At 34.8% G+C, this 24,367-nt stretch overlaps 1 protein-coding gene across 3 annotated transcripts in view; it reads left to right on the forward strand.

Moving 5' to 3' along the window:
• The window catches only part of LOC128025831 (inositol polyphosphate-5-phosphatase A), an 86,903-nt gene that overhangs the window by 14,210 nt on the left and 48,326 nt on the right, over positions 1-24,367 (forward strand). For 2 of the 3 annotated variants that reach the window (XM_052612371.1, XM_052612372.1), the window contains exons 2-4: positions 1,954-1,995; positions 6,893-6,993; positions 7,188-7,275. In XM_052612371.1, the coding sequence (XP_052468331.1) occupies positions 1,954-1,995; positions 6,893-6,993; positions 7,188-7,275 (231 nt within the window). Of the gene's footprint in view, positions 1-127; positions 1,870-1,953; positions 1,996-6,892; positions 6,994-7,187; positions 7,276-24,367 lie in introns of those variants that run through there. The other variant, XM_052612373.1, reaches the window with a different exon arrangement.

Consider the following 24,367-nt stretch of genomic DNA (forward strand, 5'->3'; position numbering starts at 1 on the left):
AAGTCAGTAGTTAGCTAGAAAAAAACTTCTATATTAATGCACTATATTGCATATTCATAACATTTGTGCTAAATCTTGATGACATTATTTAATCCATGCATGTTTTTTTTCTATGACAGCCACTATTTTAATAATGTAGTAATATATTTATTATAGTGAACCAAAACTCAAACTGAAACTAAAGTTAAAACCATTAAAAAATTCTTAACTAAATTTTTTTTCAATTCGTTTAACTTGATTGCAGAAAATTAACTCATAAAATGCACATAATTACAATTAATTATAATTATGATTATTTATATCAGCTGCCAGTTAATATTACAATCAACTAATCTGTTAATAAATGATAACGTCATGTCCCTTTATGCTCTGAATCAATGTAACAAGAAATGCTGAATAATAAATGTATCTATTTTTGTATATTATTGTTAATTTTTGTAATAGTTTTAACTCTTAACATACAGTAACGCACAATCTGACAGGGTTCTCTAAATATTTGACATTTAATGAAGTTTTGGATCGAATCATGAGATCTGTGTCTTGTAACTGTACAACAGTGATTCCCCATGAGAGATCCCAGCAGCCAATCAGAGACGAGCATCTGTGGAGACCCCCCCACTCTCTCTCTCTCTCTCTGTCAGTCAGTCAGTATTTTTTGTCCCAAGTCTCTCTAGACTCTCTGTCCTGGTTTATCCGTCTCTGATCTCCAGCTCTGACATGTTCCTCGATGTTCCCCGAGGTCTGATCGCTGGTGTGTTGTTCTCTGATCCTTCTGTCAGTGTGTGTGATGTTTGTTGAAGGCTCCTGTCTCCGGAGTGTGTTCTGCAAACATTCAGACGCCGTTTGTCCAAGGTTGGCCTCTGTTTGCCGTGATGCTCCTCTGCTCTTCAGGAGATGCGGGAGGTTCCACTGTATTTGCTCATGAATATGTGATGATGATGATGATGATTACAGTGTTGCGCTCGAGACGTGGATCTCTCTGAACCTCTAATATAAGCTTGACCTGTATGTAGACATGTGTTTCTCTGGTAATCAGTTTGATCTGTAGTTAGAATAATGAGTGGATCTGAAACTCTCTTTTTCTCTCTGAAAGCAGCGCTCGCTGTTCTTCTGCTCGTGGTCTCGCTCTGCTTTTAAAGGCATGTTCTCACGGCGCTCCTGAAGTACGCGTGTCTGAATCCCGGGAGGCAGTGTAAACCAGGCCGGATCAGCAGGCCTCCAGTGGATTTCTCCTCGAATTAACTGCAAATTAACTTTGATAAGCGGGTGTTTTTAGCTGTGGCTCTGGAGCTGATTTCACTGGAGGTCACGGCTCAGATCTGATGATGAACCCACAGTGACCTGAGACTCTTCAGGACCGTCCCATCATTACTGATGCGTGTGTGTGTGTGTGTGTGTGTGTGTGTGTGTGTGTGTGACTGCAGGCCATATTTAGTGCAGTGTTTCCCTCGGTGACTGTAATGTCAGGGTTCAGCGTGTGTGTCCTTATATAGTGTTGTGCGGTGGATAAAGTCACTCTGTGTGTGTGTGTGTGTGTGTGTGTGTGTGTGTGAGAGAGAGATATCTAATGTCTGAAATCATGCAGACTGATGCTCTCAAACACCTGGATTTATTCTCACCACAAACGTGAGGTTTCCAGCAGAGTATCGATTGTTCTGCTAGTTCTGAGTTGTTGTAATATCTGTTTATTCATGAATTATTCATGCTTTAATCCCGTCACTGCATGCTGTTATCAGACACACTGCTCATGTGGAGTTGAAGGAATGGTTCACCCAAAAATCATCATTTATTCAAGTCATGAAGTCATCATTTATTCACCAAACCCAGAAGTTTAACTGATAAACTGTAAATGTTCTCCTTGAACTCAATGTAAGTTGCCTAATCTAGCAAATGCATGAATGTAATGCGGTGAAGTATTACGTGACGTCTGACTTTCTCTCGTTCCTCTTTCAGCCGGAGAACCTACAGAAGACGTGGCTGCGGGAGTTTTGTCAGGTGAGACGCTCTTCTGATCTCTCCTCTGTTCGATAAGCTCCGCCCCTCCAGTAGAGCTCAGATGCGATTGGCTCACCTTTATGACATCACTGTCTGACACTGATGTCACAATCTGTGCGTTGAACACCATGAGCTTTGCTGTTGCACTTTTCGTTTCATTTTCATATTTTTATATTTTTACCTTTTTAAATAGAAATTATTTTAAACTTGACTTTATTTTATTGTATTTTTTAATTGTTTTTATATATCCATTAATCTTTATTTAGTAAAAACTTTTTTTTTTTTTAAATAAGTGTTGATTTTGCAGTAAACTGTTTTTATGTACTTTGCAACTGTAGCTGTTTCTGTCAAGATCGTATATTTATAATGGAATTAAATTTTCAAAAGCAAATGAAAAAATATATTGATGTATATTGAATATTTTGGAAATGATGGAGATATGTATGTTTAGCTGTTACAGCTGCTTAATTATGTCCAAAAACATATTGCCAATTATTTATTGTTGGTATTGTAATCATGATTATTTAATGCAATTAGATTGGGTGATTTGACACAATTGTATGCAAATTCTTTTGTCTATTGTTGTCTGATTATTTTGAAGCACACAGCAGCGGCAAGAATATGAGGCTGCTGTCACTTTAAGAGACACACACTCTGTTTGGTTCGTTTTTAAGCATCGTTTTGTCTGTGTGTGTGTTACTGCTCTTTTAATGGCTCGCTGCTATTTATTTAGCATTCAAATGCTTTAACGCTCGGTGACAGGTGTGTTATTAATAGCTCTTTTATTTAACAGTAAACACTCATGTGTTGTGTGAACAGAGATAAATCTACATCAGCGCTTCTCCACCTTTTTGACTCCAGAATCAGTTTTTTATTCACAGAAGCAAGAGTTATTATTAATAATGAAAAATCATTTTAAACATGTAATTTCAGAGTAAAAGTTTTTCAAGGTAAACGTAAGCACAATAATAAAAATGTCAATAAATAAACTATAAAAAAATTTATTAATACTAGCAATTATAGCAGTAAGGGCAGAGCTATGCTAAAATAGCTGTGTCCGTCAACAGTGGTGGGAGGGGCCTGTGCAAAGTGACATCACTGTGAAGGGCTCGCTCTTAGGCATTATAGTTCAAACACAGTGTAAAAGTGAATTCTGCATTCAGTGTCCCTTTTGAGATTTTATAAATGTTTTTATTTTTTTTATTAATTTTCAAGACTTTTATAGATCTGGAAATCATTTGAAAATTTCAGAAGACCGATGAGGAGTTAATTAATTGAAATAAGAAATATGTTTGCTTTATTTTTAGCTATTTTAGCTTGTTGAAATTTTATTTATGAGTTCCCCTAATCATAGCTTTTATCAATATTTTTAATTATACTTAATTTTTTAGTAATGTTATGTTTTTGTCTATTGTATTATTTTTTTAAACATTACTATTCTATTTTATATTTTATTTAATTCAAATGAAACTTGTCTCAGTTGCCAAAGCTTCATTTTAATTTTAAGTTTTTAAACTAATGTTTGTATATTAAATAATTAAGTGACGATTGACACACACACACACACTCTCGCTCTCACACACACAAACACACACACACACTCTGAGAGCTGCACTAATCAGGGAGTCCATCAGAGGAAACCTCAGGCTGGGGGCTGATGGGAAATCTCTAGTGTTATTGCTGCAGATCTACTGTGAGCTGTTAGTGAGATGCTCTGTGATCAGATCGAGCGTCTCGTGTCTCGTGATGCTCCTGTGTGTGTGTGTGTGTGTGTGTGTTATTATCTGCTGCGTGATCTGTGTCCTCTCTCCAGAGCTGACCATTACACACTTTCACCTTCGCTTTCCTTTCCTTTACACCGCTGTATTTTAAACTCCCCTCAAATGATTAGTAGTTTTCAGTAGGTTCTGGAAGTGCACTAACATGGGTGATCTTTTATTTATTTATTTAAAATATACATTTTATATATATTTGTTTTTGTATATTTTATAATTAATTTTTTAATATTGCAGTATATATTAGTAATATTTGTATTATTTTATAATATTTTACCCTATTTAGAAATTACATAATATTTATTTGTTATTTCCATTTATTTAGCAAAATAGTCATCTTACATCTTGATTAGCTGTTTTGGCTTTTTTCATAAAAGGCTTAGTTGGTTTGTTGTGTTGTCATTTATTATTACATTTTTCATTCTTATTTTATTATTAATTAAAAAATTAAATTAATATATATATATATAAATAAATAAAATTATTAATATATATATATATATATATATATATATATATATATATATATATATTAGGGGTGTAACGGTTCACAAAATTCACGGTTCGGTTCGATACGATACACTGATGTCACGGTTCGGTTCGGTTCGGTTCGATACGTTTTAGATACAGCAAAATGTAAAAACATCTCAACTTTTCAGAATGCCGCAAGCGCACCGCGGGTCATGTGACAAGAACCAACCAATCAGCTTCATCCTTTCCCGTAACAACGTTGAGAGCTCAGCCAAGATGAAGGATCAGCTGATCATAGTTGTATATGGATTGCAATTTTGAAATAAATTTAGTAGCAGAGCTACTGCAAGCGATTTTTAGAGCTGCAAATCCATTTATCCTTCGCTGAAATTTCCGCGTCTCATGGAGAGAGCACGTCATTGTTGCTTAGCAAAGACAGACGCCTCATGAGCGCTTCTGCCCAAGCGCTTTGGAAAGGAGGAGAAAGACGTGCTTAGCGTTTTCCACGCGTTTTTAGGCACGATATGTGAACGGCCCCTAAGGCGCTCGCTCACTCAGCACGCGCTGAAGGCTCGTTGCAAAATGTCTAATGCATTTAACAGACCAGAAATATAAGATCCTAAAATAACCAACAGGTCTGGTGTTTGGGTTGGATTCCCTGTAAGCTATAGTGTCTAAATGCTGCAGGGATAGTTTGCTGTGTGCATGTTTCTCCTTTTTTTCGTCTTTTCCCAGATAGTACTGACGCATATATCCCAGATATTCCCGCTGGGGTTTTTTTTTTTTTTTTTTTTTTTTTTGTAATCCCGCTGGTGTACCCTGTCATGTTGCAGATGCGACATACCGTTGTTTTTTTATCCACCACTCTCTTGCCATCACCATTATAGCTTAAAGGGAATCCAAAGTGCACCCAAACACCAGACCTGTTGGTTATTGGAGGATCTTCTCATTTCTAGTCTGTTAAACGCATTGGCTATTTTGCAACGAGCCTTCAGCGCGTACTGAGTGAGCGAGCGCCTGCTGAGTAGCCTAACATAAACATATAAGATGGTGTTTTTTTCTTCTTCGGGAGTGTCAGGGGCGTTGCCTGTTACGTTGTTTGGGTTATTGGGCTACCTTGTTGAACGCATATCATTATATTTCTTTCTCTCTCTTTTTTTTTTTTTTTTTTCCAAGTATAATTAATTACTCCAACGAACCGTTCGGTATACATAATGCGTACCGCGTACCGAACCGAAAGCGTCGTACCGAACGGTTCAATACGAATACGCGTATCGTTACACCCCTAATATATATATATATATATATATATATATATATATATATATATATATATATATATATATATATATATATATATATATATATATATATATATATATATATATATATATATATATATATATATATATATATATTAGGGGTGTAACTACGCAAAAATCACAGTTCGGTTCATACTTCGGTTTTAAAGTCAAGGTTCGGTTCATTTTCGGTACAGTAAGGGAAAGAAATGCAAACATTAAACTGCAGGTTGTTTATTACTATAAACTTTTTTTTAACAATTAGTTTACTTTTTTTTAAAAATACTTTTAAATAAGATATATATAAAATAAAAAAAGAATAAGAAATAAAATACTGCTGCAAAGTTCTCCACTAAATAAAATACTCTCAGTCTCAAACCAATATCATATAATAAAATATAATGAAAAATATAAATAAATAACTATGATTACAGTGCAGCATTACCAATCGCAGCTTGTAGACCTGCTCATATTGAAAAAAAAAATATATATATTTCTTTTCCAAAGTGTAAAGTGCAGCATCAACAGTTTCAGTTTTTAGACCTGCTCAGATTTTGTTATTGCGTTGGACCGATCAGAGTTAAGAGCAAAGGTCTGTTTAAATGCCGACAGGAGCTGCGTTTGATTACAATAGGTTTTTTTTTCCTAGTTGTAGTGATGTTCACACTCGCGTGATGCCTTTTGAAAACATTGCGCCACTTAATATGTTCGATTGGAAACACGACAATGAACCTATGTTCCAAAAATACAAAATATTGCATTCGGTCATTCGTTAATTCCGAAAGCTCTGTACCGAAACGTACCGCAACACCCCTTATATATATATTTATATATATTTATATTTATATTTATATTTATTTATTTATTTTTGTTTAATTATTTTAGTACATCAAATTAAGCTAAATGTGAATTGTTGCCTTGGCACTAGCTGAAATACAAAAAACAACAACAATATATATATAAATTTGAGTAACAAATTATTGAGTTACAATAAATAAATATTGTAAAATATTATAAATAATACTAATTATATGTATGTATGTATGTGTGTGTGTGTGTGTGTGTGTATGTTTATGTTTTGTGTATTTGTAAATATATTTCAATATCCTTTTTTAATATTTAATTGCAACAATTTTTTTTTGTAATGTAATGATTTAATAGTAATATCTCTGAGCAGATCATGTTTTCCATCTTGTGTCCAGTTATTGAATGCCTGAACTGATAAACTGTGCTCCTTCAGTGCAGTGTAAGAGTGTGTTGTGAATGTGAAAGGATTGTGGATTGACTTGTGTTTGTTCTGAACGCTGTTTCTTCTTCTCTGGTCTCGTCTGGTCTCGTCTCGTCCTGCAGACGGTCCAGACGCACCGGCCGCTCTTCCTCGCTCTTCACTGTCAGGAGGTCGGAGGCAAGAACTGCAAGGCGTCGATGACACACGTGGACAGCTTCATCAAGTGAGTCTTCGGCTCGTGGAGGTGTCTCGTGAATCCGGTTCCTGAGCAAACAGAGTGTGTGTGTGTGTGTGTCTAGATAAAGGCTAGAGCCAATATTTACTCACACCTGAGCAGCTCAAGTGACACATCACTGCAGATATACAGCACAGACTCATATTCAGATCATATCAATAATTCATGTGTTGTTTTGTCAGAGAGCTGCTGTCCAGTGAAGCCTTGAAGGACTTCAGCCGTGCTCGTGTCTACCTCGACAAGAACTACGAATCCCAGGAGCAGTTCACAGTGAGTGTGTGTGTGTGTGTGTGTGTGTGTGTGTGTGTGTGTGTGAGCCGCTGGGGGGCGCTGCTGGCCCCTGATTCTCTTGTGTTCAGATCACTGATGTATTAAAGGAATAAAAGACCGTTTTACATGATTAATAATAGTGTGTATGATTCAGATGAAGAATATATGTCTGCACAACTCATTTTACTCATTTTGTTCAATTGCTATCGGAGTTATTTCACGTTACACTTTGTTTCACAGAAATAATATTAATGTTTAAAACCCCATGTTAATATATTATTTATATCACACATTTATTTATATAAAAAACAATAATGTTTATTTCACAAGATTAAAATAAAACGGAGAGCAGAACTCTCTCTGTGTAATATTAATTTAATATATTAAGTTGAATATTTGGGTTTTTAAGAAGTCTTGAGTCGCATGTTTTGAATCTTGTTTTTATTTTTTGAATATATATATTTGATGTTTTGTTCAATCAATAATATGAATCTTTATAAGATCTTATTATTAGAGCGGAGTGATATGATGGTTTATATATGTAGACTCTCAGTATTTACAGCTGTATATGTGAATATCATATTTAATAATTGAGGTGTTTGATGTTGTGGTGATTATTGATGAAGTCCATTGGGTTGTAACTGCTCTGGAGAGATGATGATGATTAAAAGATGGAAAATATTGCAGAATTAGGTTTATTCTGCCGAGAGCAACACAAGCTGTATATGAATGGTGTATTGATTAGTCATACGCTTCTCGTGCAGTTATTAGTGAATGATTCTGGCCGAGATATTGCTCTTCATGAGTTCTGTGTTTATCAACAATATCTGGATAATATTAGTTTTTAATCTCATAAATAGTGTGTCTTCAGACTGTGGCCACTAGATGGAAGCAGAAACACAGAGATGAAGACAGAGCAGCCAGAAATACTCAAGTGTGTGTGTGTGTGTGTGTGAGAGAGAGAGTGTGTGTGTGTGAGTGTGTGTGTGTGTTAGTGTGAGTGTGAGAGAGTGTGTGTGTGTGTGTCAGTGTGAGTGTGAGTGAGTGTGTGTGTGTCTCTGTGTGTCTCTGTGTGTGTGTCTCTGTGTGTGTGTGTGAGAGAGAGTGAGTGTGTGAGTGTGTGTGTCTCTGTGTGAGTGAGTGTGTGTGTGTGTGTGTTAGTGTGAGTGTGAGAGAGTGTGTGTGTGTGTGTGTGTGTGTGTGTGTGTGTGTGTCAGTGTGAGAGAGTGTGAGTGTGTGTGTGTGTGTCAGTGTGAGTGTGAGTGAGTGTGTGTGTCTCTGTGTGTCTCTGTGTGTGTGTCTCTGTGTGTGTGTGTGAGAGAGAGTGAGTGTGTGAGTGTGTGAGTGTGTGAGTGTGTGAGTGTGTGTGTGTGTGAGTGTGTGAGTGTGTGTGTGTGTGTGTGTGTGTGTGTGTGTGTGTGTGTGTGTGTGTGAGTGACAGCTGTGGCTCTGATGGTGTGTGTTATGGCTCTTGTAAAGTATACAGGAGGTAAATGTCAGTTAGAGGAAGCCTCACTAGTTCCACACATTAATATTTATCATGCTGCTGTGCCCCGGGGCCCAGAGGCTCATGGGTAATGATGTGCACTAATGTCCTCCCTGATTACCACAGCGCTGGCCTGTGTGTGTGATATTAAGTGTTCCTGTCACAATGCGTTAATGCCGACACGCTGTTCTCCTGCTAACACTCGCTGACTCTCGACACGACCCTGGCTTTAATTAAGACGAGCCCCAGACGTCCTGAGAGAGGCTCAAAGCTCCGTTTAAGAGGGAGAAATACAGTTTTAACAAATAAGCTGCATGTTTTCTGTCTGATTCAGAATCAGCCGCTGAAGTAAAGTGTAGTAGTTGAGTGTGTGTCGTCCTGCACTGGTTTGTGCTCCAGGTATGAAAGACTTTAGAAGCCTTTTATGTTTATTTGAGCTCTTATGATCAGACTCCAGCATCAAGAACATCAGGGCACAGGATGTCTTAAATAAATAAATAATAATAATAATAATAATCAATTAAAATAAATAAATAAATCATTTCTAATTTATCATTAAATTAATTTTAATGTAAAATATTTTAAAATAAATTATTTTAAATGAACTTTTTAAATGTAAAATGTATTTTTTACAATAATTATATATTTAATGTTTTAATAAGATAAACGTTTTTTTAATCACTTACTATGGTGTAAACAAAATAAAAATCTAAATGTTAGTTGAAATCATATTTTAAGAAGTTTTGTTTTGTGAGAGAATAAATAATTTTTTAAGAGTCCTCTGTTCTCCAAGGCTTTTATTTGATAAAAAAATACAGTAAAACAGTGAAATATTATTCTAAAGTAAATCATCTGTTCTCTGTGTGAATCTGTGTTAAAGTGTAATGTATTTCTGTGATGCTCCGCTGTATTTTCAGCATCATTCCTCCAGTCTTCAGTGTCACATGATCTTCAGAAATCAGAATAATATGATGATTTACTGCTCAAGAAACATTTCTGATTATTATCAGTGTTGAACACAGTTGTGCTGCACAATATTTCACAGATGAACAGAAAGTTCAAAAGAACAGCGTTTATTAGAAATAGAAGTCTTCTAACATTATAAATGTCTTCACTGTCACTTTTGATCAATTTAACGCGTCCTTGATGACTAAAGTAATATTATTCAGATGTATAGATGCAGACCCTACTCTGAACACGACCAGGGGCCGGAGGTGTGTGAATGTGCCGGACCTCACTGGAGGAGTAATGTAGAGCAATAACTCACACACACCATCAGTCACGCTCCCCGAAACACACACACACACACACATGAATCTGCCATCAGACGTGAATTATGAGGGCGAGGTGCTGGAGACATTTGAGCCAAATATAAATATACATGTGGGTAATGGATTATATAGAAACACATACATCTGATATGAGCGGCCCTCAAACATGCCTCTGACACACACACACACACACACACACACACACGTGTAAGCGCTTGTAAACCCATGCAGTGTGGTCAGATTGGTTTAGCAGCAGTGAGTGAATCGTGTGTGTGTGTGTGTGTGTGTGTGTAAGGGCCACAGTGAAGGTGAGGCTGTCATATCGATCTTTTTACTGCTAAAATATGAGCCACTTTACTCTGCTCCCCAGCGCAGTGATGTGAAAAATAATAACTTGGCCCCAAATTAAAAATATTGATCGCTTCGGAGGTGTTGAGAGCAAATAAACATCCAGTGAAGGATTTCTCTCTCGCCCGTCTCTCTCTCTCTGCACTGTAAACAGTGTGTGTGTGCATGTGTGTGCATGTGTGTGTGTGCGTGTTATTTTAGTATAATTGAGATACTACTATAGTTTAACTTGTATTTTTTTAGTAGTTTTATTTTTATATTTTCATTTTAATTTTTTTATTTAAATTAAGTTATTCACTTTTTTTGTTGTTTACAGTTTTAGTAATTTTGTGTATTTTCCCCTTTTTATGTAGTTAAAATAATAATGTCTATGTAGTTAAAACATTTTTATTTCAGTTGTAGTTATTGTAGTACATCAAATTAAAGTTAACTAAAATGAGAAATGCTGCCTCAGTAACTAGTTGAATTATCTATTTATTTGTAATCCAGTGAATATTGCCTAAATTATCCACAGATAATGCTTTTCTCAGTTAAACACCGAGGAGCACGAGGCCTACAACAGATCAGCTTCTAAAGGAAACACAAAACCTGTGCTGATCGAAAGAAAACTAGCTGATAGAAATATAAAATACAAGATTTGCAGATTAAAAAAAGCAATGAAAAGAAAGTAGGCTGTTAATAGTAGTTGATATGTGACGTGTTATTTCTGTTGTAGTGTGTGTGTGTGTGTAGTCAGATGTTGAGCTGAATCCGATCCAGGTCTGTCTCATGTTGAACACATCTCTCATCTTCTGCTGTAACTCCTCATACGTGTGGGAAAACAATTGGCACAAGGCTAATTTTATTGCTAGCTCCGTGCGTGTGTGAGGCGTCCTGATGAATGGCTCCTGCGCTGATGTGATCAGATGAGGTCTTGAGAAGAAGCTGCTCCTGAAACACATGAATCTGACACAGACTTCAGCACAGACGCTGTCAGGACTCTGTGTGTGTGTCGCTCGTTATCAGAGCATACGTCTGTATCTGTCCCAGTCACACACTGATCAGAATTCAGTGTCATATTCAGTAATTCTGCTTTCACTCTCACAGCCATGATTCAGAGCGAGCAGGTTTACAGGAGCGCTACTTTAGAAACGGACCCTCCTGTTGACCATTTCCTTTTACGACTCGAGTCTGAAATGTTTAATTTCACGAATGTCCCCGGAACACACACACACACACACACACACACACACACACACACACACAGGTGTGTTTTAGGCATTAGTTTGTGTTTCTCATTCACATGGACCCCATCAGACTCCGCTGTCCTTTTAAAAGACTCTCTTTAATTACCGTAAACTGACTTTGCTTACCCTTCATTTGGCACATCTCTCACAGAGCGCATTTGTTTGTGTGTGAACACACACACACACACACACACACACACACACACACTTACTCCATCAGCATTATTAATGCAGCTAAAAGCATCTTAATGCTGCGGCTCATCATTAGCCGTGTGTGCACGTGTGTGTGCGTGTGTGTGCGTGTGTGTGCGTGTGTGTGCGTGTGTGCGCGTGTGTGTGCGTGTGTGCGCGTGTGTGCGTGTGTGCGTGTGTGCGTGTGTGTGTGTGTGCACGTGTGTGTGCGTGTGGGTGTGTGTGTGTGTGTGTGTGTGTGTGTGTGTGTGTGTGTGTGGGTGTCAGTGGACCAGCAGTTTCAGGTCAAAGGTCATTCTTTCTGAATGTATATCTTCATAAAACTTCATTTGTTTATAAATAAGTTTGGTTTATCAATCTAATTTCATGCTGTGTTTCACCATGTATGAAATCTCTTTTATTTTTTCCACAAAATCTATTAAATTGTTCTTAACTTCTTTTACCCTCAACTTCCATCATTTCACCTCCTCAAAATTAGTCTGTTTTATTGTTTTCTCTAAATTCCTTTTTTTTCTGGATTGTTTTAATGCTTTAATTAAAATGCAATAATCCAGAATGATATTTAATAATTTGAATTAATAAAAAATAACAATTTAAATAGTTTATAAAAAGGTTACCAATATAGTGCCCTATAAATGTTTTTTCTTTCTTTCAGAAATTCTGATTCTGGTCTGTTTTTAATTTTTAAAAATGTTTTCTTTGTTTTATGATTTAATATTTGTTATACAAATGGTGTTAATAAAATAAATGGATTAAGCTTCAACAATTTAATCTTTTTTAAAGTAATGAGAATGAAATGTTTCATTTTTTGTGCAATTGGGTTTGAGCAACAAAAAAGAAAAAAAGTGAAATTGCAAATAATGTTTTAAACTGTATTAGTATAATTATTACTTTGAAAAGTATATTCAACTGTACAATACTAATGTATTTTTGTTATAATTTCTTCAAGTTAAACCGTTTCTGTGTGGCACTTTCTCTGCTTTTAATTTATTCATCAGAAATTTGCCAAATTCCATGACACTCCGTGTTCTACAGTGAATAGATTTTTTATACCGTATTTTCCGGACTATAAGTCACACTTTTTTTCATAGTTCGGCTGGTCCTGCGACGTATAGTCAGGTGCGACTTATTCATCAAAATTAATTTGACATGAACCGAGAGAAAACATTACGGTCTCCAGCCACCAGAGGGCGCTCTGTGCTGCTCAGTTCTCCTGTAGTCTACACTGAAGACATAGAGCGCCCTCTCATGGCTGGAGACGGTACTGTTTTCTCTTGGTTCTTGGCTCTAAATAAATGCGACTTATAGTCCAGTGCAACTTATGTTTTTTTCCTCATCACAACGTATTTTTGGACTTATGCGACTTATACTCAAGTGCGATTAATTAGTCCGAAAAATACGGTAATTGGATTCCACCTTGTTTTTGCACATCACTTGATATTATAGATCCCTACAAACCTGATTAAGTAGTGTGGCGTATGACTCTGAATTAAGAAACATCAAAGTTGCACATTTGTATTTTTAAGTTGCTTATTAATGTTAAATCAAGCATCACTAGTACTGCCAGTTAACTAAGTGCTAGGTGCAGGTGAAAACCCCGTCAGTGAGTGGCTAATCTAGTAGTGTTGATCTAGTGTTAGAATCTGACACTGAGCATTGATTTGGGAATCCGTCTGACGACTATTAATGAGTCGGACAGCAGCGACACGAATCGACGGGCCTCTGATGGATCCTCAGCGTTCTGGGTGAAAATCTGCTGGCTGGAGTGAAATCTCAATAGCAATTAGCATATAATGCATTAGAAATGCAGCGCGCCACCTCTGCTAATTAAAGACCCGAAGGTTGCATTTGTTGTTCTTATTTATCCTTTATTGACTTGCATTTAATAATTCATTAAGCCCAATCATTTGGGCCTCGTTACAGTGTTTGATGAAGAGCCCACGAGTGCATGCGGCAAACCCCAGCGCTGAGAGAGAGAGAGAGAGAGAGAGAGAGAGAGAGGGAGACGGAGAGAGAGAGAGAGACAGAGAGGGAGAGAGAGGGAGGGAGAGAGAGAGAGAGGGAGAGAGAGAGAGAGAGAGAGAGAGAGAGGGAGAGAGAGAGAGAGAGGGGAGAGAGAGAGAGAGAGAGAGAGAGAGAGAGGGAGAGAGAGAGAGAGGGAGAGAGAGAGAGAGAGGGGAGAGAGAGAGAGGGGGGGGGGGGGAGCAGAGCATGTAATTAGATATTCAGATACATATTCAGATGTATAGAGAAACCGATTCTGATGGATATTCGTAATGATTGATGTTCAGTTAGATAATTGGGTAGATGTTTGGATAGATAGTCAGGTAGATAGATATTTCAGAAGTGTACCGAACTTTGACGAAGCTCAGAAATGTGAAAAGGTTTCATATGAATCTGATCGATCTTCACTGATTGATCATTAAACTGAATCTTTCCATCTGAAACATAACTTCCAGTCTTCGTCTCGTTCAGAGCGCTGTAATCAGGTTTGGTTGTGTAAATCAGATCAGCGTGATCTGCTTTAATCACACACGAGTGAAATCATGACATCTGAATCAAACATTAACCGTTTAACTGCCGCCTGATTGTGGTTGATGCAGTATTGATCACGTGTGGAATTAAAGTGGATGGGATCTCCTCCTAATGACCTGACGGGATGCGTGGGCATGAATCCAGGCTGCAGGAGAACAGGGGAATAATGGGGTGTGTGTGGGTTACTCCAATCTCCTGTGATTCCTGCTCGGGCCGTGTTTGCTGCGGTGTCCCGCACGCCTGACCTTTCCTCCGTTAAAGTGTATATCTATGGGACGTCTGCGGGGAACCTCAGAGACTAACCCAAACATGCTGCAGACGGGACGGAGCGCTCCTGCATCCGAGTGTGAGGAGCGAGACACATATGTCACGGACGTGCAGTTAATTTCTCATTATGGTGTTTTTTCAGTATTTCTTCGTAATGGTATTGCTTCAGTGGATGGAGACCCATAGGGATGTGCTGAAGACGAGGGCAGGTGTGTGTGTGTGTGTGTGTGTGTGTGTGTGACGCTCCGAGGTCTCCTGCTGGATTGTGGGATGTGTTTAATAGCAGTAATGGTGTTGGCTGGCGCTGTTATCTGATTGGTTTATTCTTTCACTCCTGTATTGTTTAGTTAAGCAGAGGCACATTTACATAAACCTGTAACACAACCACCACTTTACAGAATGAACAGATACACCACCAGCACCTTCTCTTTTCTTTTCTTTTCTTCCGTTTTGTTTTTTTATTAGATATTTATTTGTATTAGTTATTTTTAATTATCATTATTATTTATTTACCATGCATTTGAATGTTTTTTTTTGTTTCATTCTTTTTAAATGTATTTTTATTTTATCTAACTTGTATTTTTTATAATTTTTAATTAATTGTATTTTTTATTTATCTATTTTTAAATGAAGTATTTTTTAATTTATTTTTTTCCTTTATTTTAGTATTTAATTAAACATTTTATAGTTTTACATTTAATTTATTCATTTTCAACCTTTTTATTCCTGTCTTTTTTAATTAATTTTACTTATTTCTCATGTATATTTTTATTTATTTATTTATTTTTTAATAATTTGTATTTGTTTTTTATTTATCGGTCTTGTTTTTTCTTTTTTGTGTTTCATAGTTTTTTTTTTTTTTTTTTTTTTTACATATTTTCTTTTCTATATCTTTATTTTTTAATTTTATTCTTTATTTCTTTTCTATTGTCTGTCTATTTTATTTCTTATATTGTCCGATTGATTTTTTTTTCCTCTTAGTTTCTAATACATTTATATGTGAAGTAAACTTTTCTAAATAATTGTAATGTAATATGTTTCGTCTGTGGTCTGAAACCGAATGAATCGTAACAGAGTAATTGTTCTGTTTGTGTTTGCACATTATAAATGTGTCTGGATGGCCGTTATATCTCTTAAAACAGATCCTTCTCCAGCAAACGCTCATCATGTCACAGAAATGATCCGGTCTCGTATTAAAGATGAAGTGAGTCTTTGTTTCTGGTCTCCGCCGAGGGTTTTCTGAAGTGTCTTGGAGGTCAGAGTTCAGACAGGACCGAGGAGGAGGAGGAAGGTGATTACAGAGATTTCATAAACCTGTGGACATGTTCAGGAGTTTTATTTGCGTTTTATAAGTATTTTAACGACTGTGTTTGGACATATTCAGTGTGACTGAATGAACGTACAAGACAAACTTTGACGGCGTATAACTTGTTCTTTTTGAGTTTATTTTAATAATTAGTATTTATTTGTAGCTATTACATTTTTTTCATTTTGAGTTTTATTTATGTATTTTTATTATTTATAAATTTTAATAATTTATTTATTTGTGTCTTTTTATTTATATTTGTAAAATATATTTTTATTTATTAATCTTGTATTTTTAATGTCTTTTTGTGTTTTATTTAAATAATGTAACTATTAATTTGAATAACTTTTTGTATTTTTGTATTTTTATTTATTCATTTTATATTTAAAAAATTTATTTATCTTGAATTTTTGCAATTCTTTTTAGTTTACTTTGTTTCTTTCATTTTGAGTTTTTATGCATTTTATTATTTATTCATTTATAACATAAAGTTATTTGTTTTTATTATTATTATTATTATTATTATTATTATTATTATTATTATATTTTTAACATTTAATTTTTTATTTACTTATTTTGAACTTTTAATGTCTTTTTTTATTTTATTTACATAATGTATTTATTATTTTGAATAATTTGTATTTTTATTTATTTAATTTCTATTATTCTTTTTAGTTTGTTACTTTTGTTTGTTTCTTTCCTTTTGAGTTTTACTGATATTTTTGTTTTAGTATCATTTAGATATTTATAATAATTTTTCTACATTTCTTTTTTTCCACCCTTTCGAGTTTTATCGATCTATTTTTGTTTTGGACTCTGTGCATTAAACGGATGTAATTTAACAAGCTTGGAGAGGGTTGTACAGGCCACAGTAAGTTGAGTGGCTTCAGATACAGAAGGAAGAGAAGGAGCGAGGGTAAATACGGTCGTGTCTGTGGGGTTTAGAGCCAGTTCTCAGTCTGTGAAACGCTGAAGGTCTTTGAGATGTTCATCTGGAGGTTTTGGAGTGTGTTTATGAATCATGTGATGGACGGTAAAGGGACGTTGTTTATCTGCTTTGAATGCATCTCATCTCATCACAGCACCTGGACCACAAACTTCAGAAAGACTCGCTCATGCAGCAAACATAACCATATTTCAGCGTTTAATTCAGTCCAAGTGGACTTTAATCACAGAGAAAGGAAACTCCAGTCCACATGCTGGTTTTCTGAATGCTTCGCTTGTGTTCGGAGCCCATCGGCCAATTAGAAACTCATTAAAGGCCTCTGTAATTAGATTGGATGTTATGCTCCTTTAGTTAGATTCAGTTTCTTAATGTTCAGTGTCTAATTGTGTTCTGTGCAGACAGAGCAGATGAAGGAATCTCCTCGTTCCCACACGCTGTGTGTGTGTGTGTGTGTGTGTGTGTGTGTGTGAGAGAGAGAGGTGGGTCATTCGCTGGAAGATCTTAAGACACTTATTTGTGAAATGATCTGGTCCGTGGACGCACAGATGAGACCCAAACCAGGATCTGAGGTCAACCGGTCGACATCCGCTTGTCTTTGAGCTGAATCTTGTTTATTCCTTTCCAAGTGCATTTTGATTCTTCATCTTCATTTTCTGGATTATTTATTTGTTTTGTCTGTTTCAAAAAAAATGTAATGTATTTTTAAATATAGTCATGTGAAAATATAACAATTCATTTACAATAAAACATTTTTATTTAATTATTTATATATATTTTTAAATAAAGTGCTGCACTACAGAGCTTCACTGTATGAAGTAAAACTGATGTAAAAATCTCAGGAATGATGTTCAGTTAAAAAACAACAACAACTCTATTCTACATATTCTATTCTACTTGTTTTTTTTTTATCTTGACCAGACTTTTATTTTGGTGGATTGTCCTTAAGAACATCAAGTTTCTGTCAGTACACTGAAAAAAAATATATATTTATTCATCCAATTAAAGAAATGTAGGGCAATGATTCACATCTATATTTTTTTTACTTGAGCCACTGTAAAAAAAAATAAAAAAAATAAATAAATAATAATAATAAATAACAAGATGTGAATTTTTTTTAAACTGGATGAATAATTTTTTTTCCCAGTGTATTTTAAATACCGATAATTAGCATGTTTCTCAAATTAAATGAAAGAAATATAATATAAATAAATACATAATATAAATAATTAAAATGAATAAATAATTGAAATACAAATGAACAGAAATGAATAAAAATGAATAAATAAAATATTCTGCACCGTTGACTTCCCTAATTAAAACTAAATTGTAAATAAATAAATAGAAAAAATGTAAATAATAATAAAATAATAATAATTAGAGAAAGAAAATACAGCATTTTAAATTCAGTTCTGAATCTCTTCTCGCAGTATTGAACAGGAAGTTGTGTTGTGTATCCCATGATCCTTTGCTCTCGCTCTGTTGGAAACACTACCTTCCCTCTCAACGGCGCTCTTGATCTTCTTTCATCAGACGTCCTGATAAACTAAAGGAGCGTTGGTGTTGTGAGAAGCCCGTTGCATGTCATTATGATTATTATTATTATTACCCAAAAGGCCGTGCCCTCATGAGTGCGAGGTGAGACTCTCTCTGAAGCACTGAGCTGGAACTAAGCTGCATGCAGCGGATCTGACCCACTTTACATAACACATCACCGGCAGCCGCTCGCTTTCACATCCACACAAAGACAGAAGCTTCACGGCTCTGTGCCTTCACAACACTCGCAGCTTTATTCGGCAGCATCTCCTCGTTTGATTGACCTGCGTCACTGAAACACACTGTTATGGGGAACGGGGCATGTTGTCACATTCGGAGGGTCTTATAAAGTCCTAATTCACCCTTCCAGAACATCTCAAATCTGTTAAAGTCATGGCATTACATCTTGTCTGCATTGCAAAAAATACATCTCCTCCTCAATATTTTTGTCTTGTTGTTTATGAGTATATTTATTTATTTAAATCCAAATTAATCTGATTTCTTATTTTCTTTTTTAAATTATTTATTTATTTTCTTAATTGTCTGTTAATTTACTTAAGTTTATTTGAAGTAAATTAATTTAATTCTAAAGATGTTTCATATTTTACTTCATTTACATCTTTAATTGTTTATTTACCTATTTATTTACTTTATTAATCTTTACTTATTTGATTACTTATTTAATATTGCTTTCTTAATTGCCTATTTTGTTTATTTATTGGATTATTTTTACTTATTTTCTTAATTGTCTGTTTATTTACTTACATTTATTTGACAGCATATATTAAACGTTTATTTTTGCTTATAAAGGTTAACTTTAACTATTTTCCAAAAAAGAAAAAAAGAAAGAAAAAACAAAAATCCAAAAGTTATTTAATAATTGACTTCTTTTACATATTTATTTATATTTTAATTTACATATTTTTTTTATCTTTAGATTTGATTTACTTTTGATTTATTAACTTATTGGATTTATTTACTCAATTTCTTTCTTTATTAACTGATTGTTTATTTATTTGATTATTTTTACTTAGTAGAGATATATCATTATTTTTGTTTGTAAGGCCTATAAATGTGCAAACTTTAAAATATTTTAAAGCTTATTTCTAAGTTATTTATTTACATTTACATCTTATGCACATATTTATTTACCTATTTATTTATTTTTTTTGTCTTGATTACTTATGTACTGTTATTTTCATTATTTTATTAACCGTCTGTTCATTTACGCGAATTTTTCTCACAGTATAATTTTCGGTGTAAAGTCTGTACATTTTCAAACTTTTAAATGTTTTAAAATGAGCTTTTAGTAAACCTCCAAGGACCTTTGCTTTTCTAGTTACACAATAGTAATAATCTAATAAAATAGTCTGTTTCGTTTATTAAAATTTGATTTCCACCTCATTACACTTTCCATTTATTCTACTTTCTTTCATTCAGAATTGTATTGCGATTTGCATCCCGTCTCTAAACTCGATTCACATTCAGGAAATCACGCAGTCGTTCTCAATTCAGCTCCTAATGTTACGCGACACGAAAATGACGTGACGTCTTCGTGAGCAGATCAGAAGCAGAAGTTGTTTCGAGTTAATGTCCTTGTGTCTCTTTTGTGAGACTCTGCGCAGTCACATCCAATCACGTCTGCTCCGAACGCTCATAATCCAATCAGATGCATAAAGAACGATCACAGGAACCGGCCAGATATTAAAGAGCACCGTAATCTAGATTGATGAACGCTCGACGTCAACATTAACAATATTCTCATGCGTGGGGAATAAAGAGAAATCGATGGTTCTGTGGAGCGATCCGCTCTGAAAGAGTCTCCGTCTAATGAGGATACCTTTCTATAACAGAGAAATATTCTTTTCAATTATTGGACATCTATAGTGGAATATGATTTACATTAATGAAGCATCTGAAACAATTAAATGATGCATCGAGTTGTGGCTTAATTAGTAATGGTGGCCTGAGTTGTTGGGGTTTGATGTTTTTTGTGTGCAAATCTAATAACGCGGACAATGTTGATCATGTACGTGTCTCTTCAGAAGATTAGCCGAGCACTACATGCTCACTTCAGGAAACCGTAGGGTTTGCAGAGACAAACACTGCTTCTTCTTTTCAGTCATGCATCTTCATGAAAATAGAGAAAGTTGCATATGTACAGATAAAGCACTTCTGGGATGCTTTAAAACATTGCATTTTCCAGCAAATACATCGGCGTGCACTTTACTAATCGAATCAGTTTACCTCATCTGAGCAGAAGCTGAAGGCACTGTGTTTAAGAAAAGCAATGATTTTTATGCGCTCTGACGGATCGTGGTATATTAACAAAACAGAATATAGATGCGACGTTTAATGTCCCGAGTCTTTGAGACGTCAGACGAGAAATTAGTCCAATAAAGTTGCAGAGAGACCTCTGAAGCTTCTCTTAACCTGATCATGTGAGATTCGGCTGAGCTTGAATTAATGATCTACATTATTCAGACCGGATGAGCTCATGATGGGAACGCTGGCCTCTTTAAACGTCACATGTCTAGGGCCCGCTCAAATGCGTCAGATTTGTTTTTCCAAATACTATTGTTTTCTTCACCACAACCCCCCCCCCCCCCCCACCCCAAAATTATATATTTTTTCCCCAAACTCGTTTTTTTCCCCCTCCAATTCTTCCTACCCCCCCCTCCCCATCACCACACCCCAAATTTGTAATTAAATGCATTTGAAATATCTAATTAAATATTACATTTTAAAAGTTTAACAAAAATGACATTTTTAGGGCTTTATGAATTTTTCCACCAAATGTTTTTTTTTAAAATACTTTTCTAGATTGTGATATTTTTTTTTTTCCTTTATTATTTTTATTGACTGTCTTTATAGTAAAAAAAAATTAAATCGTGAAACTTACACTTTAACATAAATTTATTACAAGTTTAACAAAAATGAAATATGTAATGTTTTCTTTTCTCCAAATTCCATTTTTTTTCTTGACTCTGTTTAAATGGTTAATTAAAATGTATTTTGGTTATCAAAAAGCATATATGATTAATTGCAATCATTTAGAGCCCTATGCTAATTTTTTTAAATTGTTTTAGTTTTTTTGCCGAGTACTGTTTTCTGTTTACAATTTTCTGGATTCCATTGAAATGGTTTAATAAAATTTCATATGAATATCTAATCAACTGAATTCATAAAACAAATTATTATTATTATTATTATTATTAAATTTAATTTTGAGTGTTCCATTTCCATTGTTCAAATGACGTCATGAAACTTTAACCATCTAATTAATCTTTCAATCAAATAAAAAATACACAAATCCTTGTTTTTATTTGGCAAACAAAGTGTTGCACAACAGGTTGACTATTAAAATTAAAGCATGGAAGGAAATTGTGTGAATATTCCTTAAAATAATGAATTATTATTTTTATTAGTACATTCTACTGTATAAATTGTAATACACCTCTGTCATAATTTCTTCAAGTTAAGCCAAACTTTTATTTTGACCTTTCAAGTTTCTAATGGTATATGAAATGGAGATATTTTTTTTTTTGCACTTTAATATTCAGCAACACTAGTTCAGATCACACTTTGATGAGCTCTTACTGGATCATGTGTGTGTGTGTGTGTGTGTTGTTGACTGTCGCTGGCGTGATGGTTTTATTGTGTTATACGCGGTGAGCGAGCAGGTTAGAGGCTCCAGCGCTCAATGATGATCTTGGCAGGAGTTTGGCAAACGAAAGCACCCATCTCACCGCTAATTACCTGTGCGTCGGGCCCCGGGGACGGACCGGTTCAAGCGGCCCTTGTAGAGGCTGCCAGCTCCCATCCAGCGCGCTTTATAAAATGCTCTTTAATCCGCTGCACAATATCATTAACTTCGTAAGTGGATGAACACAATGGACAAGCAATTTAATTAACTTCCACTGCTGGATGTCGGGAGGGAGGCTAAATGAAATTAATGCTTGATATTTCCCCAGCGAGGCGGCCAACCTTGGGAACGGAGCGGATTGTTGGCAGGTCGGGATCGGCCAATTACACTTTGTTTAGATCTATCCGTAACGTTTTCTGCAAAAATGGGAAATGCAATCAGCGGTTTGGAGATCAATCACTGAAAAACACCGGCCACGTTTAGGAAGATTTTAAAATAATGAGAGAAGCAGCCAGAGACGCTCAAAACAAAGCGACGTGAACCCGGCGTCTTCATATTAATGAGCTTTAATGTGCGCTAATGAGCTGGGATGTGAAGTCTTTGAACCGTAGGACAGAAGTTGTTTTTAGGCATTTTAGTGCAAGAGTGAGATTATCGAGAGTGAACAGTGTTATAAAGTAGTTTTTGACATTTTTATTCGCTTAATTATTGACTTGTTTTATTTTGGTTGTCAAAATAATTATTTTTTTTTTCTTAATTATTTACTCAAGTGTTTATTTATTTATTCATTCATTTATTTTGCTTTATTTCTTTTAATGCTGAGAAAATACCTTTTATTCCACATTTTAGGACAAAATCAACTAAAAAATTTTTTTTATAAATATACACACACACTTGTCTGGTCAGCTATCCTTGTGGGGACTCTCCATAGGTGTAATGGTTTTTATACTGTACAGACCGTATTTTCTATCGCCCTTCACCAACCCTACCCCTAAACCTAACCCTCACAGGAAACTTTCTGCATTTTTAGATTTTCAAGAAACTTCATTCTGTGTAATGTATTAGCTTGTTTACCCGTGGGGACCTCAATTTAGGTCCCCACCGTGACACGAGTCCCCATGAGTCTGTGTGTATTCAGGTTTAAGTCCCCACCAGAATAGAAAAACAAGTACACACACACACACACACACTCTGTAACACACACACACACACACACACTCGAGGTCCACCTTCACACATGATGAGCTCCTGAGTGCTCATCCTCACACACACCGGTCACACTCTCAGAGGAATCAAGGTCTGACCGTGTGGAAAAATGAACACTTTTATGTTTGCTTTATGGCTCATTTTTCAAAGCCACCGCAGAAAATCCATGAAAGGTCAGTGTCTCCGAGCGTGGAGCTCAGCCTGTGTCTCGTCTGAAGGCCTTCAGCTGCGCTTCACTCCAGCGCTGATGTTATTTCAGTGCAGACGCTGAAGATGATTCATGGTTTTCTGTGTGCTTCTAGTCGTCTCACTGCAGATCTTACAGGAAAACTACGATCACTGACTCAAACCTGCAGGAAATATTCACTCAGGATCTTACCTTTTTAATAACTGTTACTTCTATCTTGGTTTTTGATTATTTCGACTTAATATTTTTGTTTTCAATTTATTTTTAGTTATTTATTTTTAGTGATTTTTATTGTAATTTTTATTACAAATTTAAAGTTTTTATATATATATATATATATATATATATATATATATATATATATATATATATATATATATATATATGCATTTTTATTTTTAAAATGTAAATTTGTGTGTGTGTGTGTGTGTGTGTGTGTATATATATATATATATATTAGTGTTTTTACCTTTTTTTTTACTGGCTAAAGACTAGTAAAGATTCATGCGGGATATAAGTTGGATGTTTTATAGTTTTAATTACTATTAGTTCTATTGTAATTTTTGTTAATTTGAAATGGATTTTCTTTTTATATCTTCTGTTTTCACTATTATAAGTTTTCACTTATTATTTTTATGTGTTTTTGAAATTTTTATTACAAATGTAAAGATAATAAATTTGTAATTTATTTTTATATTTATATGTAGTTTTAATATATATTAAATGTATTACGTGTAGTTATTTTAGTATGTAAATTCAAAACTATGCACAAATGAAACGCTGGCAACTAGCTGAAATGTTTTTTTTGTACATTTAGAAATGTATTTTTAAAATTTTCAGTTTTCATTATAATTTAAATTAAATTTTTTGTAATTATTTGTGTATTTTTTTGTAAAAAAAAACATATTTTTTTATCTGTTAAATTAAATTTAAAATTGTAAAA

The sequence above is a fragment of the Carassius gibelio genome, chromosome A13 (assembly GCF_023724105.1).
Source record: "Carassius gibelio isolate Cgi1373 ecotype wild population from Czech Republic chromosome A13, carGib1.2-hapl.c, whole genome shotgun sequence".
NCBI lineage: Eukaryota > Metazoa > Chordata > Actinopteri > Cypriniformes > Cyprinidae > Carassius > Carassius gibelio.